General features: G+C 50.5%; 1 protein-coding gene across 1 annotated transcript in view; it reads right to left on the bottom strand.

Moving 5' to 3' along the window:
- CEP164 (centrosomal protein 164) overlaps positions 1-23,010 on the bottom strand; it is a 72,927-nt gene that overhangs the window by 4,736 nt on the left and 45,181 nt on the right. The window contains exons 10-19 of the mRNA XM_056860251.1: positions 22,879-23,010; positions 19,363-19,485; positions 11,850-11,993; positions 8,590-8,658; positions 6,040-6,218; positions 5,564-5,699; positions 5,001-5,068; positions 4,331-4,538; positions 652-759; positions 123-237 (exon numbers count right to left, since the gene is read on the bottom strand). Of these exons, the coding sequence (XP_056716229.1) occupies positions 123-237; positions 652-759; positions 4,331-4,538; positions 5,001-5,068; positions 5,564-5,699; positions 6,040-6,218; positions 8,590-8,658; positions 11,850-11,993; positions 19,363-19,485; positions 22,879-23,010 (1,282 nt within the window). The remainder of the gene's footprint in view (positions 1-122; positions 238-651; positions 760-4,330; positions 4,539-5,000; positions 5,069-5,563; positions 5,700-6,039; positions 6,219-8,589; positions 8,659-11,849; positions 11,994-19,362; positions 19,486-22,878) is intronic.

Below are 23,010 nucleotides of genomic sequence, written 5' to 3'. Positions count from 1 at the left end.
GGAGAAGAAGCCCAACAGTCGGGAACTCCTGACCGCTACCATGCCAGGCTGCACATGCTGAACGGCTCTTGGGCACAGCTTCTGTGACACTACTTGTGGGCCTTATGTGTCTAGACTCTTACTTTTGTGGGGAGACTCCTCGGTGTTTGCCCCACCACACGAGTCTTCCGAGTCACTGAAGTCAAAGGTCACCACCTTCTTGCATGCTGTCCCCTTCAGCGTATCTTCCTCAGAGAACTTTGGGAGAGAAGGTGGAAAGCCTTTTCTTACCACAAGCCCCCGCCTTCCTGCTTCCTCCATGGCTGAGGGTCCAAGATGCCCGGCAAGCAGAGGAGGGATACCACTGAAGAGGCCATGCTGGGATGCTGGAGGGTGCTGCGCCCCCTCGCTCAGTCACAGAAATGAGCAGCCCCCTCTCCTCCCCCAGATGCAACAGGAGAGAGCAACGACCCTTCTAGTCTGTTACAAGCACCCCATTGGGACCAGCCACCACCACGGCTATACCACCTTCCTGGCTTTTTTGCTGGCAAGAGTTCTCGCTGGCTGCTTTGGAGGGCTCCTTCTGCCCCTCGGCAAGACTGTCCCCACCCCACTCTTCAAGGCATGCTGCTGCTCCACAGGGAGGGGTCGGTTCTTGGAGGGGGGGATTACCTCTTCCAACAAGGACACCTCCAGCTGGCTAAGCTTCTCCTCTTTCTTCTTCAGCAGAGCTTGGCCTCTTCTCATGGCAGACTTCATTTCATCCAACTGCCTTGCTTCCTGGGAGAAAAAAACGCCTCATGAATGTTTCCACAGAAAGTCCGTTTTACTATGATGGCCCTTTCTGTTCAGGCAAGAGGGTGGGAAGCAATTTATTGATAATATTTATAAGTGGTAATCCGCAAGGCTCATGGGGGGGGGGGAATCCCATCCTTCTCCTCTTGCCCATCAGGGCAGCCACTCACCAGCAAACCTGCTCGCCTGATGGCCACAGCAACTGAGGTGCTCCTACGGCAGCCCAGCGGGCTCAAACATAGTGCCCACTCCCTCTCCAGCCCCCCCACCCTAGCCCCTCACCTGCCTCATTGCCAGCAGCATGGGGGGGTGGCTACTGTACTTACTGTATTTACAGATAAAAACATTACATAAAGATCTGAGGAACTCTGTGGCCGTTAACATATGGCAAGCTTTGAATTTTTTTGTCCCTCCCCTGTCGTGCACCTTTCAATCACGTGTTTAAAAAATTGACTGCATGGGTGAGAAGGGGCACCTCCACCTGACTGGGTTGCCGAGCGGAGAGGGGGGAGGGGGAGGAAGAGGGAGAGAGAGAGAGGCGCAGGCTCTGGCGCTCTTCCTCTGCGGGTGGAGGCGGAGGCCGGTCTGCTGCTGCTGCCTTTCTCCCTCTAGGCCCCATCACCCTCTTGCCTTCTCCTGGCGGAAGGAAGGGGAGTCGAACCCGCGCACGTAAACACACCCGAGAACACTCACAATTGTAGTGACCTTTTTTAAAAAAAGGCAAAAAGGCATGGAGAGGAAACCCCCGGTAGGTTTCGGGGGAAGGTGGGTTGATCCTGTGGGAGGGTGGCGGCCATGCGTGTAAGTCCCCCGCAATCTGCTACATTTGCAGGAGAATCGCATGATAAAATGGCCATGCATTTTTGGCCTGTGTATGTACTAATACATCCAATTAAGATCCTGCTCAGATACAATTATTGTAATATACTATTCATAAATATATAAAGCAGTGAATACTTTGGAGACAATAAGTTTTAAAAGTATTTGATTTGTTATTGTAATTTTGTTAGAAAGAAGTTTTGAAGTTTGAGAATGTTCTAAGGAAGTTAATCCCTATGAAACAAGTGAAACCTAGGAGCTTGTTAACAACACAGAATTTGGCTGCTACATGAAGGAGACAACTTGCAGCATATGATATATGAAGAAACACGGCATAAAAGAATTATTTTATATTCAGTCTGTATTATAAGGTGTCATTTTGTAAGACTTGCATTACAAATGTAATACGGACCTCGGCTACTATTGAATTCATATTTATATATACAAACACATAGTGAATCTTGAATATAAGTTTACACCAATAGTTGGGTACTATTTTATATTTTGTTGGTCTTGTACATTCAGTACCTGACTCTCCCCCCTGTCCATCATTATTCAGAGAACGGGCAGGCAGCTACTCCAATCTACCTCAAAATGCCAGTTGAGACCTTGGCATTTCAACATCAACTTTAATTTTATTTTATTTGGATATTCCTGAGGGTTCTCCCACATCTTTAGAAAAATGTCTAATGTCTGTAACCTGGCCCCATTTCCTGGGTCTATCAGCTTCTCTGATGAGTCTATCAGTTTCTCTGAGTCTATCAGCTTCTCTGAGGGAGGACGGCCTCTTTTAGGTTAGCAACGGAATGACCTGGAAGATTAAAATGTCTCCCACTTCGACAATATTTTGTCTCCCACTGGTTTTTGAGAGTTGTGGTTTCTAATGTCAGATTTATGTCCAATTATTCTTTTGCATAGGAACTGATTTGCTTGTCCACTGTAGAGAGTGGAAGGGCATTGCTAGCATTTGATGGAATATACAGCGTTGGAAGGTGAACAGGGAATGGACCTGAGATTGTATGGCTGGTATTGTTAGGCCCAGTGATTGTGTTGCCAGAGTGGATATGGGAACAGAGTTAGCTTCTTGGTTTGTGCAGACCGTAGTCCCAGAGTCTGTGTCCATGTTAGGAAGGGCACTGTTGTGGGAGAGAAGTCACTTAAGGTTGGGAGACTGTCTGTGAGCAAGAAAAGATTTGCCTCCCAATGCCTTTGAGAAAGGAGTATCATTGTCCAGCATAGCTTGTAGGTTGTTAATGATGCGTTGAACCAGTTTGAGCTGAGAGCTGTATGTCACCACTAGTGTACACTGCATTGGTCAGGCCGCACCTGGAGTACTGTGTGCAGTTCTGGAGGCCTCACTTCAAAAAGGATGTGGACAGAATGGAGTGGATGCAGAGGAGAGCGACGAGGATGATCAGGGGCATGGAGACCTACAAGGAAAGGCTGAGGGAGTTGGGAATGTTTAGTTGGATGTGAGGGCGATCTGGCTGCGACATCTGTCACCCCATTGATCGCCAGGGTTGATTTGGCTGATCTGGCTGGCTGGGCGGGTGTCCCCTACCTCCCTCACTGCTCCATGTGCGTCCCTCCCGAAGCTGCGTGCTCGGTGAAAGAGGACGACCATCCCAGATAGAAGGAGTGTACTGCTCTTCGGGAATGTTTAGTCTGGAGAAGAGGAGGTTGAGGGGGGACATGATTACTCTCTTCAAGTACTTGAAGGGCTGTCACTTAAGAGTACGGCAGGGAGCTGTTCCTCTTGGCAGCAGCGGATAGAACTTGCGATGGGTTTAAATTGTGGGAGGAAAGGTAGTGGCTGGATATTAGGAAAACTTTTTTATAGTAAGAGTTGTTTGACAGTGAAATGGGCTACTGAGGGAGGTGGTGAGCTCCCCCCTCACTGGCAGTCTTTAAGCAGAGGCTGGACAAACACTTGTCAGGGATGCGCTAGGCTGATCCTGCATTAAGCAGGGGGTTGGACTAGATTGCCTGGTTGGCCCCTTCCAACTCTATGATTCTAGTGATGTACTCTTGTTGTTTTGTTTGGCCCTGTCTTGCAGAACATTAACCGTTGGAATTTTTCTGGTTTTGTCAATCTGTTTCCTTACGACATAGTTTCTTTTTAATACACACACACACACACACACACACACACACACACACACACACACACACACACAAACTATTTCCCACTTTTTGGAGTTATCAAAGAAGAACAGTGCCGTACAGAGTAAGGTTCCTCCTTGCAGACTGCTATGAGGCTGGAGTTGTTCCTGTTCCAAGTAGGAGAGCCTGCATCTCATAAGAGTTATTTGTTTTTGTTTTTTTAAACTCTGCAACCAATTAATTTAGTTGCAAGACGGTGCCCAGTCTGCTAACAGGGATCGAGAGTTCCACGTCCATAGATAACCATTCATTATGGGTACTGATCCAGAACCAGAGGATGCACATGCCCTAACTCTGGAGGTGGATGTGCTCCTTGGAAAGCCTGGAGGCTCCTGACCAGGTTGAGATGGCACCTGTTCTCCCACAGAGCCGCCTTCTGACAGTGCAACCCACTGAGGGCCAGGTATGAATCCCTATGACCTGCCATGGAAGCATATGCGGTGACCTTGGGCCACTCACACTCTCTCAGCTTAACAGGGTTGTGGTGATAACATGGATATAAGTACAACGTATGCTGCTTTACGTCCTCATTGGGGAGAAAAACAAGGTGGGTGGGAGGAAAGAAAGGACTCACCTCCTCCAGGTTCCTACGCACACCCTCCAAAACCTGGGACCGGCCTGTGTCTTCAATGGCTTCCTGTGCCATTTGCAGGTCACGGTGCCAGTGCTGTTTAACAGCTCTCAGGGTGGTTTGCCTTTTCCTCATGGAATGGTTCTGGTGCACCAAGAATTCCTTGGCATTCTTTATGGAAGCCCCTTCAGTAGAAATGTAATGACGAACCCTGCAACGAGAGAAGCAAACCTATGACCACATATAGTTGCCTTATACTATTGGTCAATCAAGTTCAGTATGGTCCACTTTGATAGCTGAGGTCTTTCACACCACCTGTGACCTGATCCTTTTAATTGGAGATGCCAAGGATTGAGCATGGGACCTTCTGCTTGCAAAGCAGAGGCTCTGCCGCTAAGCCACAACCCCTCCCTTTGTAAGACTTCATGCCAAGTCCCAAGCAAGTTGAATTCAAACCCCAATGGTTAAGTGACTCATGCCATGCAGACCATGGGATGCAGAACAGAAAGCTGTGGGGCATGCAGCATCTTATTAACACCTCCCCATTAGGAAGACACCCCAGGGGCAAAAAACAACCAAGCTTTACGGACTTGTCCACCATAAGTTGCTCAAATCTTTGAACTGGGCCCCATCTAGAAAACGCGGCTGTTCTTAGAGCATCAAAGACACTTACCGGTCCAGAATGAGGCTGCTTTCTTCATTGTTCTGGTTAGTTTCAGATTCCATCTCTCTGGAGGAGGGCTGGAGGGTTGAATAATTTTAAAACTTAGTTAATTAAAATGCAATGGCAGTCCGGACTCCACCCCAGGAGATTTTAACTGAGGTTGCTTGCCTGGGGCACCCCACCATGAAGCAGTCCCCCCCCCCCGTCACCCATATGAAGCTGTTTTTAGAGCCCAACATTGTCTACTCTGACTTGGATGGGGGAGTGCTCTGTGCTCTAGAACATTCCCTGTGGCAGGCCCAACATCCTGCGTGATTCCACAGAGACCACAACTGTGAATCTAGGTACTCAGACCCTATAACTTCCTTTGCTAAACAAGGAGTCATGCTCCGCAGAGAAAGAATCCTTCCTCTGGGGAAGGAAATAATCCTCAGTTAATAGGAAGCAGCCATAGGCCCAAATACTGATCCTACTCGAAACAACGGGATGAGCTCTGGGACTGAAAATGGTTGCTCGATCCCAATCAAGCCCCGCCCACCCTGTCAACACTCCAGCACCTGGGTTTTACTAACAGCTGGATGGCTCTCTCTCAAGTCTTCCACCCGCAGGTCGCCTCCTTCTTCCATTTTCCTTGGAGATGCTTCACTGCTTTGCACGTCCAGCTTCTTCAGCAGCTCTTGCTTGCTCCTGCTTGCAGCCTCCAGCTCGCTATCCATGAACCAAAGGAGAACTAACGCACCAACGTCTGTGGCAAGCGGCAGCCAACCGGGCTGCGCGGTGGCCACAGTCTCTGCTGCTCATCCAGCCTCATGGAGGCCACGAGCAGATCCTTCCTCAACATTGGAGAGGTGGGAAAGGCTGTTGGCAGCAGAGCCCAGCCGCGCCCAAGAGCAGCCTCCCTCCCTCCCGCTTCCCACCACCGACATTCACTGAGCAAGGGTGGAAGTGGAACACCCCAAGAGGGGCTCACAGACGTCAGCCGGGTCCCAGCAGGTCTGGGGACAGAACACAGCCCGAGAGGCCCCCACCCTCCTGCCAACACACATACCTGACCTCCTGCTGCAGCCGCTGACTCTGCAAGCGCAGCAGCTCCACCTGTGATTCCAGCTCTGCTTTCTGAGCCTGGAGTTCCAGCAGAGCTGAGCGCAGCTGCTGGACAGCCTCTGACAGAGCCTGCTGCTCTCTATGGGACTCGACCATGCGGAGCTGGGTTGTCACAGCGGCTTCCTGAGGGAGGGAACACCAGGGATTGGCTCTGCTCCTGCCCACCTATGTCATGCCGCAGTGATACACCCATGGCTTTCTGTGGTGAGCCCACGACTTGGGATGGAGGATCAAGAGGCAAATATAATAGTGCCCTTGTCCAGATCAATGGGGTGGCCTCATTGGCAACACTGCATCTAGTTCTTCAAGAGATATTGTAGAGCTGGAAAAACTACAAAGGAGGGCAACTAATATGATTATGGGGTTGGAGCCCCTATTCTGTGAAGAAAGGCTAAAGATATTGTCGAAGGCTTTCACGGTCAGAGTTCATACCACACCCTCATTAGCACATTATTTTGATTCTTACAGGACAATGATTTGCACATTACCTTTAATACTCTGCAGGACAATGACTCAGCTCAAACCCAACCCTCTCTGACTATATACTACTCTTCCTACACACTTGACACTGAGAGACACTGTCCTTCAGTGTTACTCCTCTGAAGATGTCTGCCACAGCAGCTGGTGAAACGTCAGGAAAGTAAATACCAAGACCACGGTTACACAGCCCGGATAACCTACAAGAACCAAAGGCTAAAGAGTCTGGACCTTTCTCATTTAGGAAAAAAGACAACTAAGGGGGCATGATTTTTTTTTCTTTTTGCCATCAAGTCACATCTGACTTATGGCGACCCCCTCCCGGGGGGGGGGTGTTTCAAGGCAAGAGACATTCAGATGTGGTTTGCCATCCACGTCATGACGCTGGTATTCCTTGGAGGTCTCCCATCCACACACTTGCCAGGGTCGACCCTGCTTAGCTTCTGAGCTCTGACGAGCTCAGCATGGCGTGGGGCTGTCCAGGGTCAGGGCCAAAGCGGGCACGAGAGTTACGCCTGTTGTGAAGGAAGTGGGCACAGAGCCCTTTTTCTCCCTCTCCCAACACGTTAGAACTTGGGGGCACCCAATGAATTCGATAGGCACTAGATTCAGGAAAGACAAAAGGAAATACTTCTTTACTCAATGCGTAACTACATTGTGGAATTCATGGACAGTGGACATGGCAATGACCATGAGCACAGAAGGCTATGAAAGGAGGTCAGAGAGACTGACGACGGAGAGGTCCCTCAGTGGATACCTGCCAAGGCGACTGAAAGGAATTTCCATAGTCAGAGGCGGCAAGGGACTGGATGCCAGTGAATGCAAAGCTGCCTCTGCAGAAGGGCCATGGCTTCTGGGCCCCGGTTCTTGGTTCATTGCCTTATACCAAGTCAGACTACTGGTGTTCAAAGGTCAGCACTGCCTGTTCTGACTGGCAGCAGATCAAACCTGGGACCTTCTGCCTGCACAGCAGACGCTCTGGGACCAAGTCATGACCCCTCCCCAGGGTATCAGCCTGAAGGGGTAGGGGGATAGACTTAACCCCACCCCTGCAGTTTTGCACAGTGTCTGTTTGCAGGGTTGTGTGTCTTGATACCAACCTTCCATTTCCAAAAACTGTTCCCTCTGAGCCCCCACCCCCCATCACCACTCAGCGCAGCTCCTGAGGTTGTGAAAGGAATGCAGGCCGGGAGGTGCCAAGACACCGGCATCCACCCACCGTTCCTTCATCCGGGGGTGGTGGAGAACAGCCCTACTGCCTTGATCCTCTGGACACAGCTATTCAAGCCAGCTACTCTCCCTTCCCAGGGTGGCCTTAGGTGGCATCAGACCTCCAGTATACCTAGGCTGGTAGTGCCAACCCTGCACGGCTGCCAGTGGATTTCCAGGAATTCTCAGCCCTGCTAGGAACTAAACCTTTAGCCCAATCCAGGGAATAGTCAGGGAGGCAACAGTTGTGCTCTAGCTCACCAGCCTTCTCCACTTCGAAGACCTCCCGTGTGCTCTGCCCTGCCGGGGCTTTCTCCCCACACCCAGGCTGACCTCTTACACTACAAGCCAGATGCAAGGAGGGGCCATGGCTCAGTTTGTAGAGCATCTGCTTGGCATGCAGAAGGTTCCAGGTTCAATCCCCGGCATCTCCAGTTAAAGGGACCAGGCAAGTAGGTGGCGTGAAAGACCCCTGCCTGAGACCCGGGAGAGCCGTGGCCGGTCTGAGTAGGCAATACTGACTTTGATGGACCAAAGGTCTGACTCAGTATAAGGCAGCTTCATGTGTTCATGCTGCCCATCTGATGACTGCCACATACAAGTGCTATGATTCCCCCCCCCCCCCGCATACAGGGACTGCACAGGAGGCAAACAGTGGATTCAGTCATGTCCATTGTACTCATCTAATGACGGAAGCTTGTAGTTGGAACCTGGCCCACTTCTGCTCTCGCTTCAACACCTCTTCCTCTGGAGAACTGAAGGGTGGGGGGAAGCAGAGGGCAAACAAAGAGACCAAATAGTCACATACGTTTATCTCTTCCTCCAGCTTCTTCCCTTCATCAAGCACCTCCTGCTTCTTCTTCCTCAAGACCTCTTCCTGCATATGAAAGAAGAGAGCAAAGGTGTGAAGGCGGCTGCCTGGCCAAACTCTGGCAAGCAAAACCGGCATCACACATCAGGCCTCCGTCATCCGCCCCCCCTGTGTTCCTGCAGGTTCCAGGAGAGGTTCTTGGGTGGAGCTGATGACACCTGACTCATCTGGTTTTGCGATGGAAACGGCTCTCATCGCCGCTTGTGGACAACCTGCACTGGGACATGGACTGCAGTCACTTCGCTTCTGCTAATGACAGCATCAGCCAAGGTGCCCTTCTGGGCCAACGGGCAGGAATGAGGCCTAGAGATGGCGACCGTGGAATCTTCTACAAGGTCAATTCCAAAGGGTGGTGCTGAGAGACGGCCCACTGACTTCACAGCTCTTGAGGCCGGGGCTTTGCAAGGAATACCATTGGTTGTCGCCTCTATTCTTCACTGCCTGCGGGAAACCACTGGACCCGTGGTCTCGGTCATCACGGCCATGTGGACAACATGAAGTGTGCTTGGCCTCTCTCTCTCGCTTCTGGATGAAAGTAACCAAAATGAATATTAATTCAGAGAAGGCTGAGTTGATGGTGTTTGGCAATTCATATTCCCTTCTGCTAGATAGGGATGCACTCCCCCTTGATACAGGCTTACAGTTGGGGGGCTCCCCTGGACTCCACACTGCTCCTCGATCAGATGGCAGTTGCAATCAGCAGGGTCTTTCACCAATCAAAGCTGGCTGCCCAGAGACCTCCTTTTCCTAGCAGCGAAGGACCCAGCCACAGAAAGTAACTGAAGACTGTGCAGTGGGATAGACAAGAGCTGGAGACATAAACCCCACTATGCTGATTCTACAGCATCAACACAGGCATGCCAGTTGTTTCCAGGCCCAAATCAATGTGCTGTTTTTGACTTCTCAGGTACATCAAGAGCTGCCTTCTCCACAAGAACCTACCTATAGTCTCGGAACTTCCTCTGAGGGTCTGTTATGTCACTCCTTGAGAGGCGAGTGAATATACCCAGCACGACCTTTTCACCAAGGGCACCAAAGATGCTGAGTTCCCTCTCCAGGAAGGACGGAGGGGCCCTCAGGGAAAGACCTTCAGTATCAAGTAGAGACAGGAATGTTCCAAAGAGTGTTTGATTTGTTGCTTTAACAGCCCCTGAGGTGGCCATTTATTGTCCCTCTATTTCAGTTGATGAATTTCTGGTTCTTGTTCATTCAGTCTCCAACTTTAATTACCATCTCAGGTCTTTATGTTGTTATGGTCACTTTTATATATATTTGCTGATGTTTTTATTGTACCTGTCATAGTATCTTTACTGTGTGTTCTTTAAATATATCATTAGCAAGCTTAGGGTTTTACCAAATGCGAGTTTATAAATATTATCAGAAAAATTAAAAAAATGCACACCATAATTTTCTTTCCCTTTGTTCCCCCCCCCTTATTGCAGTCTCTGCCTCTGTTGGTTTCATTTTTACAAGGCAGACGGCATTTTCTGAATAAAAGGTCTAGAGGGAGTACTGAGTTCTGTAGGGGGAGCAGGGAGCGCAGTTCTGGGCATTCTTGACTGCAAGCTGTAACCAATGGAGTTACATACATGTGTGAGGTATTCCACTCCTGAAAGATGTGGGGTGGGGCTTTGCCTTCCTCTCTCCTCCCAGAGCCTGCCCTGCTACACCAGACCTCCCCTGGCTGTCTGCACTCCTTTGCTTGCCTGCTGCTCTCCAAACCTCAAGCCGAAAGCAAATCTACATCACGGCCCTTTCTCCTCCTGCGGCTGCCTTCCCCTCCTTGGGCCACCAAATGCTCTCCCCTTCCCAGTCTGCCTCTTCCTCATGCTACCGTTCTTCAGGCTACGTGGCTGCAGTGCTGTCTGTGTTACTGTTTGGAATCTTTCTTATCAGTTCTCCCAGATACCTTAATGGTAAATAATGGCCTTTCGTTGCCTTAAAAAAAAAAAAAAAAAAACCAGGGAAAAGAGAGGGTATTCTGTCAGAAATTTGGCAACATGGGTGTCCTCAGAAAGTACTACAATCCCTTTGAATGTTGTTCAATTTGGATGCAAAACCATGAAGGTACCAACCAGAGAAAAGAGGGGGGAGAGCTTCAGTCGAAAATAACGGGAATAATTATGATGTAGAATTATGGAAACAAAACAACACTGACAAAAGAGACAATAACACAACAAAACCATATGAAACAACCCAATAATTAAAGAATCCACATTGGAATTAATAACAAAAAGGAAATGGGGGAAAACTCTCACGCACTTGTCAATCTGCCACCAAACACTTAAGCCCGAACACCTTCATCTGCCACTGGCACACACACCCCACCCCCCCACACACACAAAAGGAACCCCAGGCAGCAGAGGAGTCCTTGGCAAAAGGATAAAGGAAGTTCAGCTAGGCCAAGTCCCCCGTTAGGGATGTTGGCGAGACCATGCCCAAAAAGGAGCACCACAACAGGGCCAGACTCTCTGCGGTTTGACTCCAGGCTGTGCAGTCAGCTCCAGGCTGGCGAACAATGCAGTCCCCCCCCTCCCCACGTGAAAGCAGATGGAGGGAGGCCTCAAAGGACGGGCATGGGAAGGGAACGCTGCATGGACCGGAAGTAGCAGCTGCCGAGACAATTGCATTCTGATCAAGGGGTCTTTCCTATAAAATCCACACATATGTCCCTCTTCAATACTGTGGGCCTTGCAAAACACCTCCGTGGAGAAAAACATTAATGCTTCAGCTAGCCAAATCCCACTGGATCCGCACCCTGGCTCACAGCACACACTTCTCCTTGGGCCTGGAGTTTAGTATCTTTGGTCTGCACATCTGCAGCCCTGGTCTCCAGCTCCCATCCATGCAGCAGTATCTTTTGCTTCTGCAGAACACGAGCAAGAATGGAATTAGCCCAAGATTAAGAAGCAGGCATGGCAAGGTGTTACTTGAGGGGGGTGGGAAGGGAACTGCCTTACGGTCAGATGGAGAAGCAGCAGAGGAGCTCTCCAGCTGAACCCACAAAGAGCCTCCTACTAGTGGGGAAAGGATACAGGAACAGGCTTCTCCAAAACCGGCCGGGGGGGCGGCACCACCCACAGGCCCTTTCTCGAGCCCCAGCTCTCCTGGCCTCCCACCCACAAAACCTCTTCTGTCTGTTTCCAGCTGGAGAGCTCCCTGCCTTTGCCCCTTTCCTCGAGTGCCGCCCGCCTCACCTGATCCTGATGGCTCTTCCGCAAGCCCTTCAGCCGCTCCGCCTGCTTCTTCTGCAGAGCCTCAATCTCTGCCTCATGGAGCACCTCCAAGCGTCGCTGCTCGCTTCTCAGGGCGGCCAGCCGCTCCGCCCGCTGCTTCCTCTCCTGCCAAAACCAAAGGCAGAAAGCGCCTCCGTGGGTCTCACAAGCTTAGTATGCCTCCCTTCCTGGCACTCCTGCAGCCATGTGTCTGGACAGCAGGGAGTCCTACTGTATTCATTTATTTACTTTATTTCTACCCCGCCTTTCTCGCCAATGGGGACACAAAGCGACTTAGATCATTCTCCTCTTCTCCATTTTATCCTCACAACAACCCTGTGGGGAGGGCTAGGCTGAGAGCTTGTGTGACTGGCCCAAGCTTACTTGAACCAAAAGGGAAACAGGCTGCTGGCATTTAATCTCAAAAAGGTGGCAGGGCAGCTTTTAGACTAACTTGTCGGGAAGCCAACAGGAGCTGGAGACCTTCTGCTTTGGAATGACTCAAGCCAAATGGATAGTGGCAAATTCTTGGGAAAACATTGTTGGGAGAGGGCAGGAACTTGAGAATGAGAACTGGGCAGTAAAGGAGGGATGTATGAGGAGACCTGAGGGCTGAGGGAGTGGGGATCCTCAGAGAGGGAAGCGAAATACAGGGGCCTCTATGCCAACGCTAAGATCAGGGCACTGGGGCACACTTGTTGCTAAATAACAATGTAATGGGCATTTCAGAAAACTGGTGGAATGGGGAAAATCAAGGGGGCACCATTATCCCTGGATATAAACACTATAGAGAGATGCGTTTTGGGCAGTATTGCTTAGTATATGAAAGAGGGCAAACAGTCAAATAAGTAAGAAAACATTAGGGGAAGAAACACCCCCACAGAATCAATATGGGTAGCAGGCCCAGGCTAGCCTGAGCTCATTAAAACTCGCCAGCTAAGCTGGCCACCAAGATCAGGTTAATTCATGCCATCATATTCCCTATTACTATGTATGGGTGTGAGAGCTGGACAACGAAGAAAGCGAATAGGAAGAAAGTAGATTCCTTTGAAATGTGGTGTTGGAGGAGAGTGCTACGGATACCCTGGACCTCCAAAAAAACACATCAGTGGGTTTTAGATCAAATCAATCCTGAACTGACCCTAGAAACTAAAATGACTAAACTGAGGCTGTCGTATTTTGGACACATTATGAGAAGACAAGAGTCACTAGAAAAGACAATAATGCTAGGAAAAGTTGAAGGCAGCAGGAAAAGAGGAAGACCCAACAAGAGATGGATGGACTCTATAAAGGAAGCCAACCGCCCTCAAAGACCTGAGCAAGGCTGTTAATAATAGGACGTTTTGGAGGACATTGATTCATAGGGTCGCCATGAGTCAGAAGCAACTTGACTGCACTTAACACACACACACAAGTTTGAGAAATATTAGACCTGATTTTTTATCAAATGTTTTTACTGTACTTGTGTTTTTCTAAACTGTTTATCAACTTCTTTCCTAATCTAGAATTATGCTTTATTTTAAATAAAAACATTGACACAAAGAAGTTCTCTGTTTGTTTTGCTGGCAACAGACCTGATGTCAGACCTCTGATATTTCACTGTGATGTAAGTGAGAAGTCTCTCTTGGAGAGTTTGTCTGGTACAGACCAAGTAAACGTGTGTCCAGTTGTGTACAGGTTGTGTTCAGCTAATGAGGCAAAACTTTCCAAGGGCTGGAGTACCGTGAGAGATGCCTAGATTGGGACGTGTGAATTAGATACCTGTCAGATAGGCTCTCCGCCGGCCCCGGATAGAAACAAGATGGTTTCCCCCACGGACAAAATGGAGTCCTTTTGCACTCCGTCCCTCCCCCTTTGCACCTGGTCTCCTGCCCAAGATCTGCAGCTCAATGGAGACCCGCCCCGGTAATGGCTGATCTGATACCTGGTATCCCAACCCAGAGCAACCCGTATCCCGGATCTGAGGAGAACAGCGGGCCCGACCACCCACCGTGGGAGTACTGCTATGCGCGCTGACCCAGCACCCACTCCCTGCACTCATCGCTGCTGCTCCAAGGACTCATCGCCGGCAAAAAACGAGGAGGGCTTTCTGTGAGTGGACCGGCACGAGAAGGCTACCTTTAGGAACATCAATCCGGTTCCGACCTGGGTGAGCAATCAGGGTAACACCTTCCTGATAGCCGTTGTGTTACGGAATCCCAAGGGGGAGGATCCAGTGGCGGTAGTTGCTATACTGGACTCTGGTTGCTCCCGGACCTTGATAGATCAAGGGGTGTTTGACCATTTACAAGTAGGGGCTCCGGAATTGGATCAACCACTACGGTTCCGTCAAATGGATGGGAGTGATCTGCAAGGGGCCCCCGTCCATTTGAGTTCTCACCCGGTGTTGTTAGGGGTGGGAGATCACTGGGAACTAATTAGCCTTACTATAGCTCCTGGGATTGCTTACCCGGTGGTCCTAGGGAATAATTGGCTGGCGGGGCACAATCCAAGCATCGACTGGGTGCAGCGCCAGATGGTGTTCGACTCCCCCCAGTGCGAGCGACACTGCAGGGAGGACATGCCCGAGGGGGGGGGGATGAGCGCCACGGCGGTGGAACCCTCAATACTACCCCCAGAGTATAGTGATTTTGCGGACGTTTTCGAGGGGGAGGACTGTGATTTGCTACCCTCTCACCGCACCACGGACTGTACCATCGAATTGACCAAAGACATTAAACCCTCCAAAGCCCGGGTTTATCCCATGAGCCCCCAAGAAAAAACTGTGTTGCGAGAATTCCTCGATAAGAACTTGGCCCGGGGGTTCATACAGTCTTCCAAGGCCGCATTCTCGTCACCCTGCTTCTTCGTAAAGAAGAAAGGAACTTCGGACCTCCGCATCTGTGTGGACTATAGGGGGCTTAACGCTGTTACTGAGTCCAATGCCTACCCCATTCCCCTCATCCCTGACCTCCTCAGTCAACTCCAGGAAGGCCGGGTGTTCTCAAAGCTGGACCTGGTGAAGCCTATTACTGGGTCCGGATAAGGGAGGGGGGTGAAGCGAAAACAGCCTTCTCGTGTTGTTATGGACTATTTGAGTTTTTAGTCATGCCATTCGGGTTGTCTGGAGCTCCGTCGTGCTTCATGCAACTAATAAATGAAATATTGCGTGATTTATTGGATAAGGGGGTAATAGTCTACTTAGATGACATCCTAATTTATTCTAGGAACCCGGACGAACACCGGGAGTTGGTGAGGGAGGTACTGCGCAGCTTACGAGAACATCACGTGCATGCCAAATTATCTAAGTGTGCTTTTAACCAGGACCAACTGACCTTTCTCGGGTATGTCGTATCCCTCAACGGGTTGATCATGGACCCCGAGAAGGTTCAGGCGGTCCGAGATTGGGAACCCCCCAGGACTCGCAAACAAGTCCAACAGTTCTTGGGCTTCGCGAACTTTTATCGCGCCTTCATCCCCGACTTTGCCGAGATAGCCCTCCCCATCATGGACCTCCTTAAAACAAAGGGGAAGGGACAGGCGGCTACTACTGCAAACTATCAGGTGGCATGGGATGACCGCTGCCAGGCGGCGTTTGATTTTCTGAAAAGCCGCTTTACTTCGGAGCCCATTCTGGCCCACCCAGACTGTTCTCACCCGTTTACCCTCCAGGTAGATGCTTCTGGCCATTGGGGGGGGCGCTCCTCCAGAGAAACAAGCAAGGGGAGATCAAACCCTGAGCGTACTTTTCAAAAAAATTCTCTGGGCCTGAGCTTAACTGGCCGATCGGAGAGAAGGAGGCCATGGTGATTAAGCACGCCCTCACGGTCTGGCGTCAATTCCTGGAGGGGGCAGCGGAAACATTCGAGGTCTGGACGGACCACCACAACCTGGAAGCCATTTTGGGGCAGAGGAAGCTTTCTGCCAAGCAGCTTAGGTGGGCGGACTTCTTTTCGAAGTTCCGCTTCACTATTAAGCATGTCCCGGAAAAGAGAATAGTCTGGCGGATGGACTCTCCCGCATGCCGCAGTACGATTGTAGAGTCGAGCGGCCGGTAGGTTCCCTTTTCACCCCGGAACACCTTGGCTTGGACCCAGAAGGGGCAAATGCAGGGGTTCTGACCTGAGCCCAAGCCCATGCGGCGGCCCCACCGGCTGCCCAGGACCTCCCCCACGGGGAGGCGGCCTCTACCCCCCACCCCCTAGTGATCCCAGGGGATCTTCCCACGACCACTCACGCTAGGTGGGAGGACGCTCTTCAGGAGGAGCGAGGGGGAAAGCTCCCGGGGGAGAGGGAGAACGGCATCCCGGAGGGAAAAACTTATGTTCCCCAGAAACTGCGCTGAGAGGTACTGGAGTGGAGCCACAGCTCCAAGACAGGGGGGCATTTTGGTTTTGTTAAAACCCTGCACCTAGTGCGACGCCGCTTCTGTTGGCCAGGGATGCGCCAGGACATCAACGGGTTTATAAAGTCTTGCCCAGCGTGCGCCACGAATAAACACCTGATGGGGAAGTCTCCCGGATTATTGAAACATCTAGAGACCCCGGAGGCGCCTGTAAGCACTTGGCCTAACAAGAACCACAAACCACAACAGGAGACAAAACTGTCCAAAGAAGCTGGTTTTACTGGTCATATAGGTTAGCAGAGCACAGAGAAACTAAGACAGCAATGGAGCAAATTGGCCTGCACTGGATAATATAAAAGCATTGAAAAAAAGCATTCACAGCTCAGTACAGCTTCATAGAGTACAGATTACAAACAGCACAAAGGCACCGTGGTTCACACGGGTTACTGTCGGCTTCAAAGAGTCCAAGAATGCAAAACAAACCTTGAAGGCTAGATGGTGGGAAAACGAAACTAACTGAAACACAGACCTGACAGCGCCCTGGCAAGTGATTGGAATGCATTTTATCACCAGCCTCCCCCCTAACCAGGGCAAGTCGGTTCTCTGGGTTATCACCGACCTTTTTTCTAAACAGGTTCACCTTATACCGTGTGAAGGCATGCCCTCAGCCCACAAATTAGCCCGTCTGTTTGTGCAGCAGGTCTTCCGCCTGCACGGATTTCCGCGGAAGATTGTGAGCAACAGGGGCTCGGTATTCATTTCAAAATGTTGGAAGGCATTCCTGGGGCTGGTTGGAGTGGAACAGGGTCTGTCCTCTGCCTATCACCCACAGATGGATGGGCAGACAGAAAGGGTTAATGCCGTGATCGAATGCTACTTGCGTTGCTTTTCTAACTACCACCAGGATAATTGGGTTGATTTGCTACAACAACTCGGTACACTCAGCAACTGGCTTGAGCCCATTCAAAGCAGTTTATGGGGTGGAGTTCGACCCTTTGGGAGCTGTCCCTCTCCCACGGGGGGGGGGGACCCCCCGGAAGTATCCGCATGGGCTAATATTGTACGGAATACTTTGCTCTTGTTAGTAAAGCAACTGGACCAAGCTAAGGAAAGATACAAGGCGCAGGCAGACAGACACAGAACGCCCCAATGGGACCTGAAGGTCAGAGAGAAGGTCTGCCTCTCCACAAAGAATCTAAGGTAGCTGCGCCCGTGTAAGAAATTATGCCATAAATATGTGGGTCCATTTCCAATATCCCGGATCCTTAATGAGGTCACCGTCGAACTAGAACTCCCCAAGACTTTGCAGGGGGTACACCCGGTATTCCACGTAAGCCTTTTAAAACCCTTTCTCCCTGCCCCCGATTGGCATCCTGAACCCCCGGCCGCAACCCCTATTATGGTTCAGTGAGAACAACACTTTGAAATTTCAAAGTGTTGGATTCCAGACTGCGAAGGGGCCAGCTGGAGTACCTTGTCCACTGGAAACACCTAAACTCTAGCCATGACGAATGGGTTTCCACAGTACATGTAAACGCCCCCTTCCTGGTCGCTGAATTTCACCGGAGTTGTCCCGACAAACCTGGGAACCCGGGGAGGGGGTCTGTGGGGAGGCAAGATGTCAGATAGGCTCTCCGCCAGCCCCGGATAGAAACAAGATGGTTTCCCCCACGGACAAAATGGAGTCCTTTTGCACTCCGCCCCTCGCTGTTTGAACCTGGTCTCCTGCCCAAGATCTGCAGCTCAATGGAGACCTGCCCCAGTAATGGCTGATCTGATACCGGGTCTCGCAGAACAATACTGGGAGCCCGGGAAGATCAGCCACTTAACGCACGCATTTTACTCTGAATACTTTTGCTCAAGTCTTTACCGGTAGTTTGCTTCGGTATTGTGTCTTTGTTTCCAATAATCCAATCAACCCCATTGTATCCACCCTATATATGTTTCAATATTCCCCCATACCTGTATACTAGCCTTAACTCTTTTGACCTGCTGAAATCGCTTTTCTTCTGAAATAAACTTTTTACTCGATGTATCGTCTGGAGGAAAGTTATTGCCTGGAACGCATCGACTTGCTGAGGCCTAACAATACCTCATCACAGTTGTACTCTCAGCGTGGAAAGGTGCCCCCCCCAAATCCACCCCCAAATCGCTTCTGATTCCAAAAGTGAGAACTTTGCTAAAATGAGGGGACTAGTCCAAAGGAAGCTAAAAGGTAGAATTAAAAGAGTCAAATCCCTCCAGGATGCCTGGAAACTATTTTAAATCAATTTTTATAAAGGAAGGAAGTGAACCGCAGCATCCCACAAGTATCGGTATTGAAACCGGTGCTATCTAATTTGTTCATAGAAAGGCCAATATTATAATGCCCTTGTATAGTGGTACCACGTGGACTCATTTGGAATACCATGTGCAATTCTGATTGTTCCATCACAAAAAAGGTATTGCAGAGCTGGAAAAAGTGCAATGGATGGTAACCAAAACGATTAAGGGGCTGGAGCCCCTTTCCTGTGAGGAAAGGGGTAGAGAACCTGGGTCTTCTCAGTTTACAAAAGAGACAACTTAAGGAGGGATACAATACAGGTTTATAAAATTATGCATGGGGAAAAGGAAGTGGACAGAGAGAGCTTTTTCTCCCTCTCCCACACTACCAGAACTTAGGTTCATGACAGACAAAAGGAAATAATTCTTTACTCAGAGTAACTAAACTATGGAATTAACTACCAGCAGAGGTGGTGGTGACGGCCACAATCACAGGGGGCTTTAAAAAGAGATTGGGCAAATTCATCATGGAGGAGGCCCACCAATGGCTACTAAAGGGAAGCCGCCCTATCCAGAGGCAGCCAACCGCTGAATCCCACTGCTCGGAGGGAGGGCCTCAGCCTCGGTGCCCTGTTCATGGGGCCTTCCCGGACAACTGGTTGGCTGCTGTGTCAGACAGGACGCTGGAACGGATGGACCCTCACTGGTCTGATCCAGCGGGGCTCTACTTATGTTTTTAAGCCACCAGGCAGGTTTCATGGCAGAGTGGGGATTCGAATCTGCGTCTCCCAGTTCTTTAGAACACTGCTCACGACACCACAGGACTGTTCTGTCCTGCACCCTTAGCCCATCACCAGGCACAGGTGGCCCCCCAGAGTGCCATTCCCCCATGTCCGGCTAGAAGCTTACCTCGCCCTCACATTGCTGTTGGAGCCTCGCCAGGGCCTCCTGGTGTGCCTTCCTCATCCTCTCCATCCTTCTTGCATGGTCTTGCTCGATTTCCTGCCGTTTCTCCTCCAGGAGGCAGCTAAGCTGTCGTGGTGGCAAAGGCATGCTGTCACACCACCATTTGCTAACACCACAAAAAGGCCACTCAGGGCCACATACAAAACCACTGAGAAGCTGCAGCCAGCACTGAACACAACAGTTTGCCTCTTCGTTGTGTGGTGGGCTGGGGGTGGGGAGGAGCTACAGTGCACTTCAAAATTACAGTCGTTACTGATATGCTTCCAGGTATAATCCAAGGCTATGAGCAGACAAACGAACAATCGAGTAAGGTGAGTGCATTTCAGGCACTAGGAAATAAGGGAAATTCACATTTTCCTCTCTCACCCCATCAGGAAAGAATTCAGACACAGGATGTTCAAAACAGCCAGCCACCTTGGGGAGACTCAGAAGAAGTTTGGTCCTGCTAGTCTTTCCCTCCTCCGCAATGTCCTTAGAATAAGACCTGGAAAACCCTCTGAAGAAAGGAGGAGTTGGCAGTTTTGCGGAGATTCCCAGAATTACATACTAGAAAAGCCCCAGAGAGCGATTCTGTCAATGACCAAATAGAACAGACTGACTAAAAAAGTAATGTTCGTTTTGGGCATTCACAGCCCCACCACCTGGCTGTTCCTCTCTCTTAATCCTGTAAACTGCTTAAATGCATCCCCCCCCCATGTTTATTTGACCAAGGTTCCCTGAAGGAGAAGAATACACCAAATGTGGCTCTTCTGGCGCAGTGGGGACCAGTCAGGGCCCTGCAGAGCTGCCGGTGTCCCGGGGGCGCCCTTCCCTTGGATCCAGCTGGGGGCTCAGAGGGTCCGGGAGGCAGGGGAAGGCGTCAGTCAGGCACATGCTGCCAGTTCCTCATGCACTGCCAATGCAGGGCACAGGAGCAGGCAGCTTTGTACCAAGTCCAGAGGACAGCCCAAGCTTTTACCAAGAGGAACAGTGTGTGCAGGCCTCGTTTCTGTGCACAAGAACCTCACCAGCTTCTCATTAGCAACATGGAGGGTGGCAGCTATGAGAGGCCTGGCTAATATGCCTCGTTCCTGGCTAAGTGGTCTAGTGCCAACAGGACTAGAGTGGGGCTTGGAGAGCCCATCTTCTTCTGTGTGTATTGCTACAGAGGTATTGGCCAGATGGATTATGGTGCCTCTCCAAATAGACCTGGCTATATGCAAGGGCTTGGAGCTTATCCTCCCTTCTCCACCAAGCTGGGGGAGAGAGATGTTGGGAAGATTCCCCTCCCAAACAATACACTTCAGGGGTCCCCAACCTCTTTGAGCCTGTGGGCACCTCTGGGACTCTGACACAAGGTGGCGGCTGCAGTCACGAAATGGCTGCCACAGGAGGCAGAGCGACCCACAAAACGCCAAGGGGTGAGGTTATAGATAACTCTAATCCTGACTCTACCAATATTCAGGCAGAAGCTCTGTTTAACAGGGCGCCTTTTAATCAGCACAGCCAACCCCACCTGGCCCTGCCCACTCTCTAAAACCACTTGGCTTGTGCCAGGAAAGGTGCTGACAGACACCATGGTGCCCACGGGCACATTGGGCAGCCCCGCTCCAGTGAATGCTGCACTGCCAGCCCGGGACTGCAGCAACAGAGTGCTGAGAGCAAGCGGGAGAAGGTGGGCGGACTTTTCAGGCCTACCCCCACATCTGAGCGGTGAAGCGTGGGGAAAGGGGTCGATAACCAGGTACTGCCGTGTGCTGAGTTGGCACCAAGGCAAAGTGCTACAGAGGATAGGAACCACCTGGAATCACAGAAGAACCAAGGGTGAGCCAGGCAGGCAGGCGGGAACACAGAGATAACTCTCTGTTGGGTTCTTAGCATATCCTTTTCTTCAGGAACCTGCTACAGATCTCTTCAAATCTAGAGCAGTCCTGCAGGTTCTGTTCTCCTTTGGCACAGCGATGGGCGAATGGAGAAGATAATGAAGCATCTCTGTGACCCCACGCCCATCTGCAGCAGATACGGCACGACCCTCTGAATCGGTAGGCCTTTACATAGATTTGGAGGGATCAGAATTTTCACCAACACTGACACAAGATTATACAATCCTTTCCTGGGGCATTTGTGTGTCTGTCTACAGAAAAAAAACAACTACAGCTGCCTTCCTTCACCTCATCATTCCTCAAAGAAGCTACATCAGTCTTCATTGTCGTACTTGGCCTTGTCAGTCCCTGGACTGGAAAGGGATTCCCGCATTCATGGTCTTGGTTCTCTTGGAGTGGGAAATCCTATTACTAGCACCCCTCTGCCCCTTGCCTGTTCCAGAGGAACAGTACACACACTCAAGTGTTTTGATCAGAGATTGTGCCCAACTGGAATGACGCATGGCCAGGGTGACAGCTTGCTGTCTATTTGTTCAGGCTCCATGGAAGACAGTTGTGACTCAGAAGGACCAAAGTGGAAGTAGGCCCTTGAGCCAGAGCACCACTGGAGGCCAAGGTGCTGCGGATCATGAGACTTTACTGTGTTCACATTCTTATCCCACCCTTCCTTCATAGTGCTCAGGTTCTGTCCTCTTCCATTTTATCCTCACAGCCAGCTAGAGAATTGGGTTAGGCTAGAGTGCAGGACTGACCCAAGGACACTCGTCAAGTTTCATGATAGAACAGGGATTTGAATCCAGCTCTCTCTGTTCCCAGTCCAACACTGTAATAGCCTCACTGCACCAGAGCTCTCTGAACAGTACATGCACACTTATTTTTGCTTAGAGTCTCTGACATCACATCATAGGAGGGTGGCTGGGTACCAGTATCACCATATATGAAATCCCACAAAGTCTGTGAAAACTCTAGGCTGGGTGAAAAACCCTTTAACAGAGGACAAATTCAGTGCCGGCTGTCTGATGGAACTTTGGTTGGGGACTAACTGGAAGGCTATGTATATGGGAGTATGTTCCTCAGGACTGCGATTTTGTTAGGGATTAACCATTCCTGGCCTGCACACCAGAAGACTGAGCAAATGTAGCATCCATTCATGCTGCTGGCTGGCAGGTTACCTCTATTTCTGGCCTTGAGTTCTGGCTGGGCCATGGGGAACTGCAAAGGTACTGCAGGACATTTGTGAGAGGATCCTTGGGAAGAGAAAGCTGGTGTTGCTCCCAGGCCTTAAGTGGGCTCTGGCTTTGTTGGGGGAAGATGTGGGGTGGGAATCAACCATGTTGTCTGGTTTAGCTTCTTGTCCCATAATACAGAATATTATAGAGAATTGCTCCTTCTTCATCCCCACAAGCCACGTGGCCTCTGCTCAGAGCTAATTGGTGAGGGCCTGCTAACCAAGTGGGCGCTAGGGGCTCAGCTAAGCCCTGCACTAACCCTGGCCAGTCAATGGTAGAAAGTGTTATGTCCTGCTCCCCAATCAATCCTCACCATAGCACAGAACAAAACAGCAGGTAGGAGAATCCCCACTTCCTAGAATCACTACCTCTTGCTCGTAGTCAGCTACTTGGTGACTCTTCTGCCGGGTGCTCTGCTCTGTGCTCCCCAAATCCTTCTGCAGCTCATCCTCCTGCCTTCTGGGGGCCTCTGCGACCTGTGACTGGAGGCTTGAGACAAC

The sequence above is a fragment of the Euleptes europaea genome, chromosome 14, assembly GCF_029931775.1.
Source record: "Euleptes europaea isolate rEulEur1 chromosome 14, rEulEur1.hap1, whole genome shotgun sequence".
Classification (NCBI taxonomy): Eukaryota; Metazoa; Chordata; class Lepidosauria; order Squamata; family Sphaerodactylidae; genus Euleptes; species Euleptes europaea.
The sequence above is the reverse complement of the archived record's forward strand: the minus strand, read 5'-3'. Positions and strand labels throughout refer to the sequence as shown.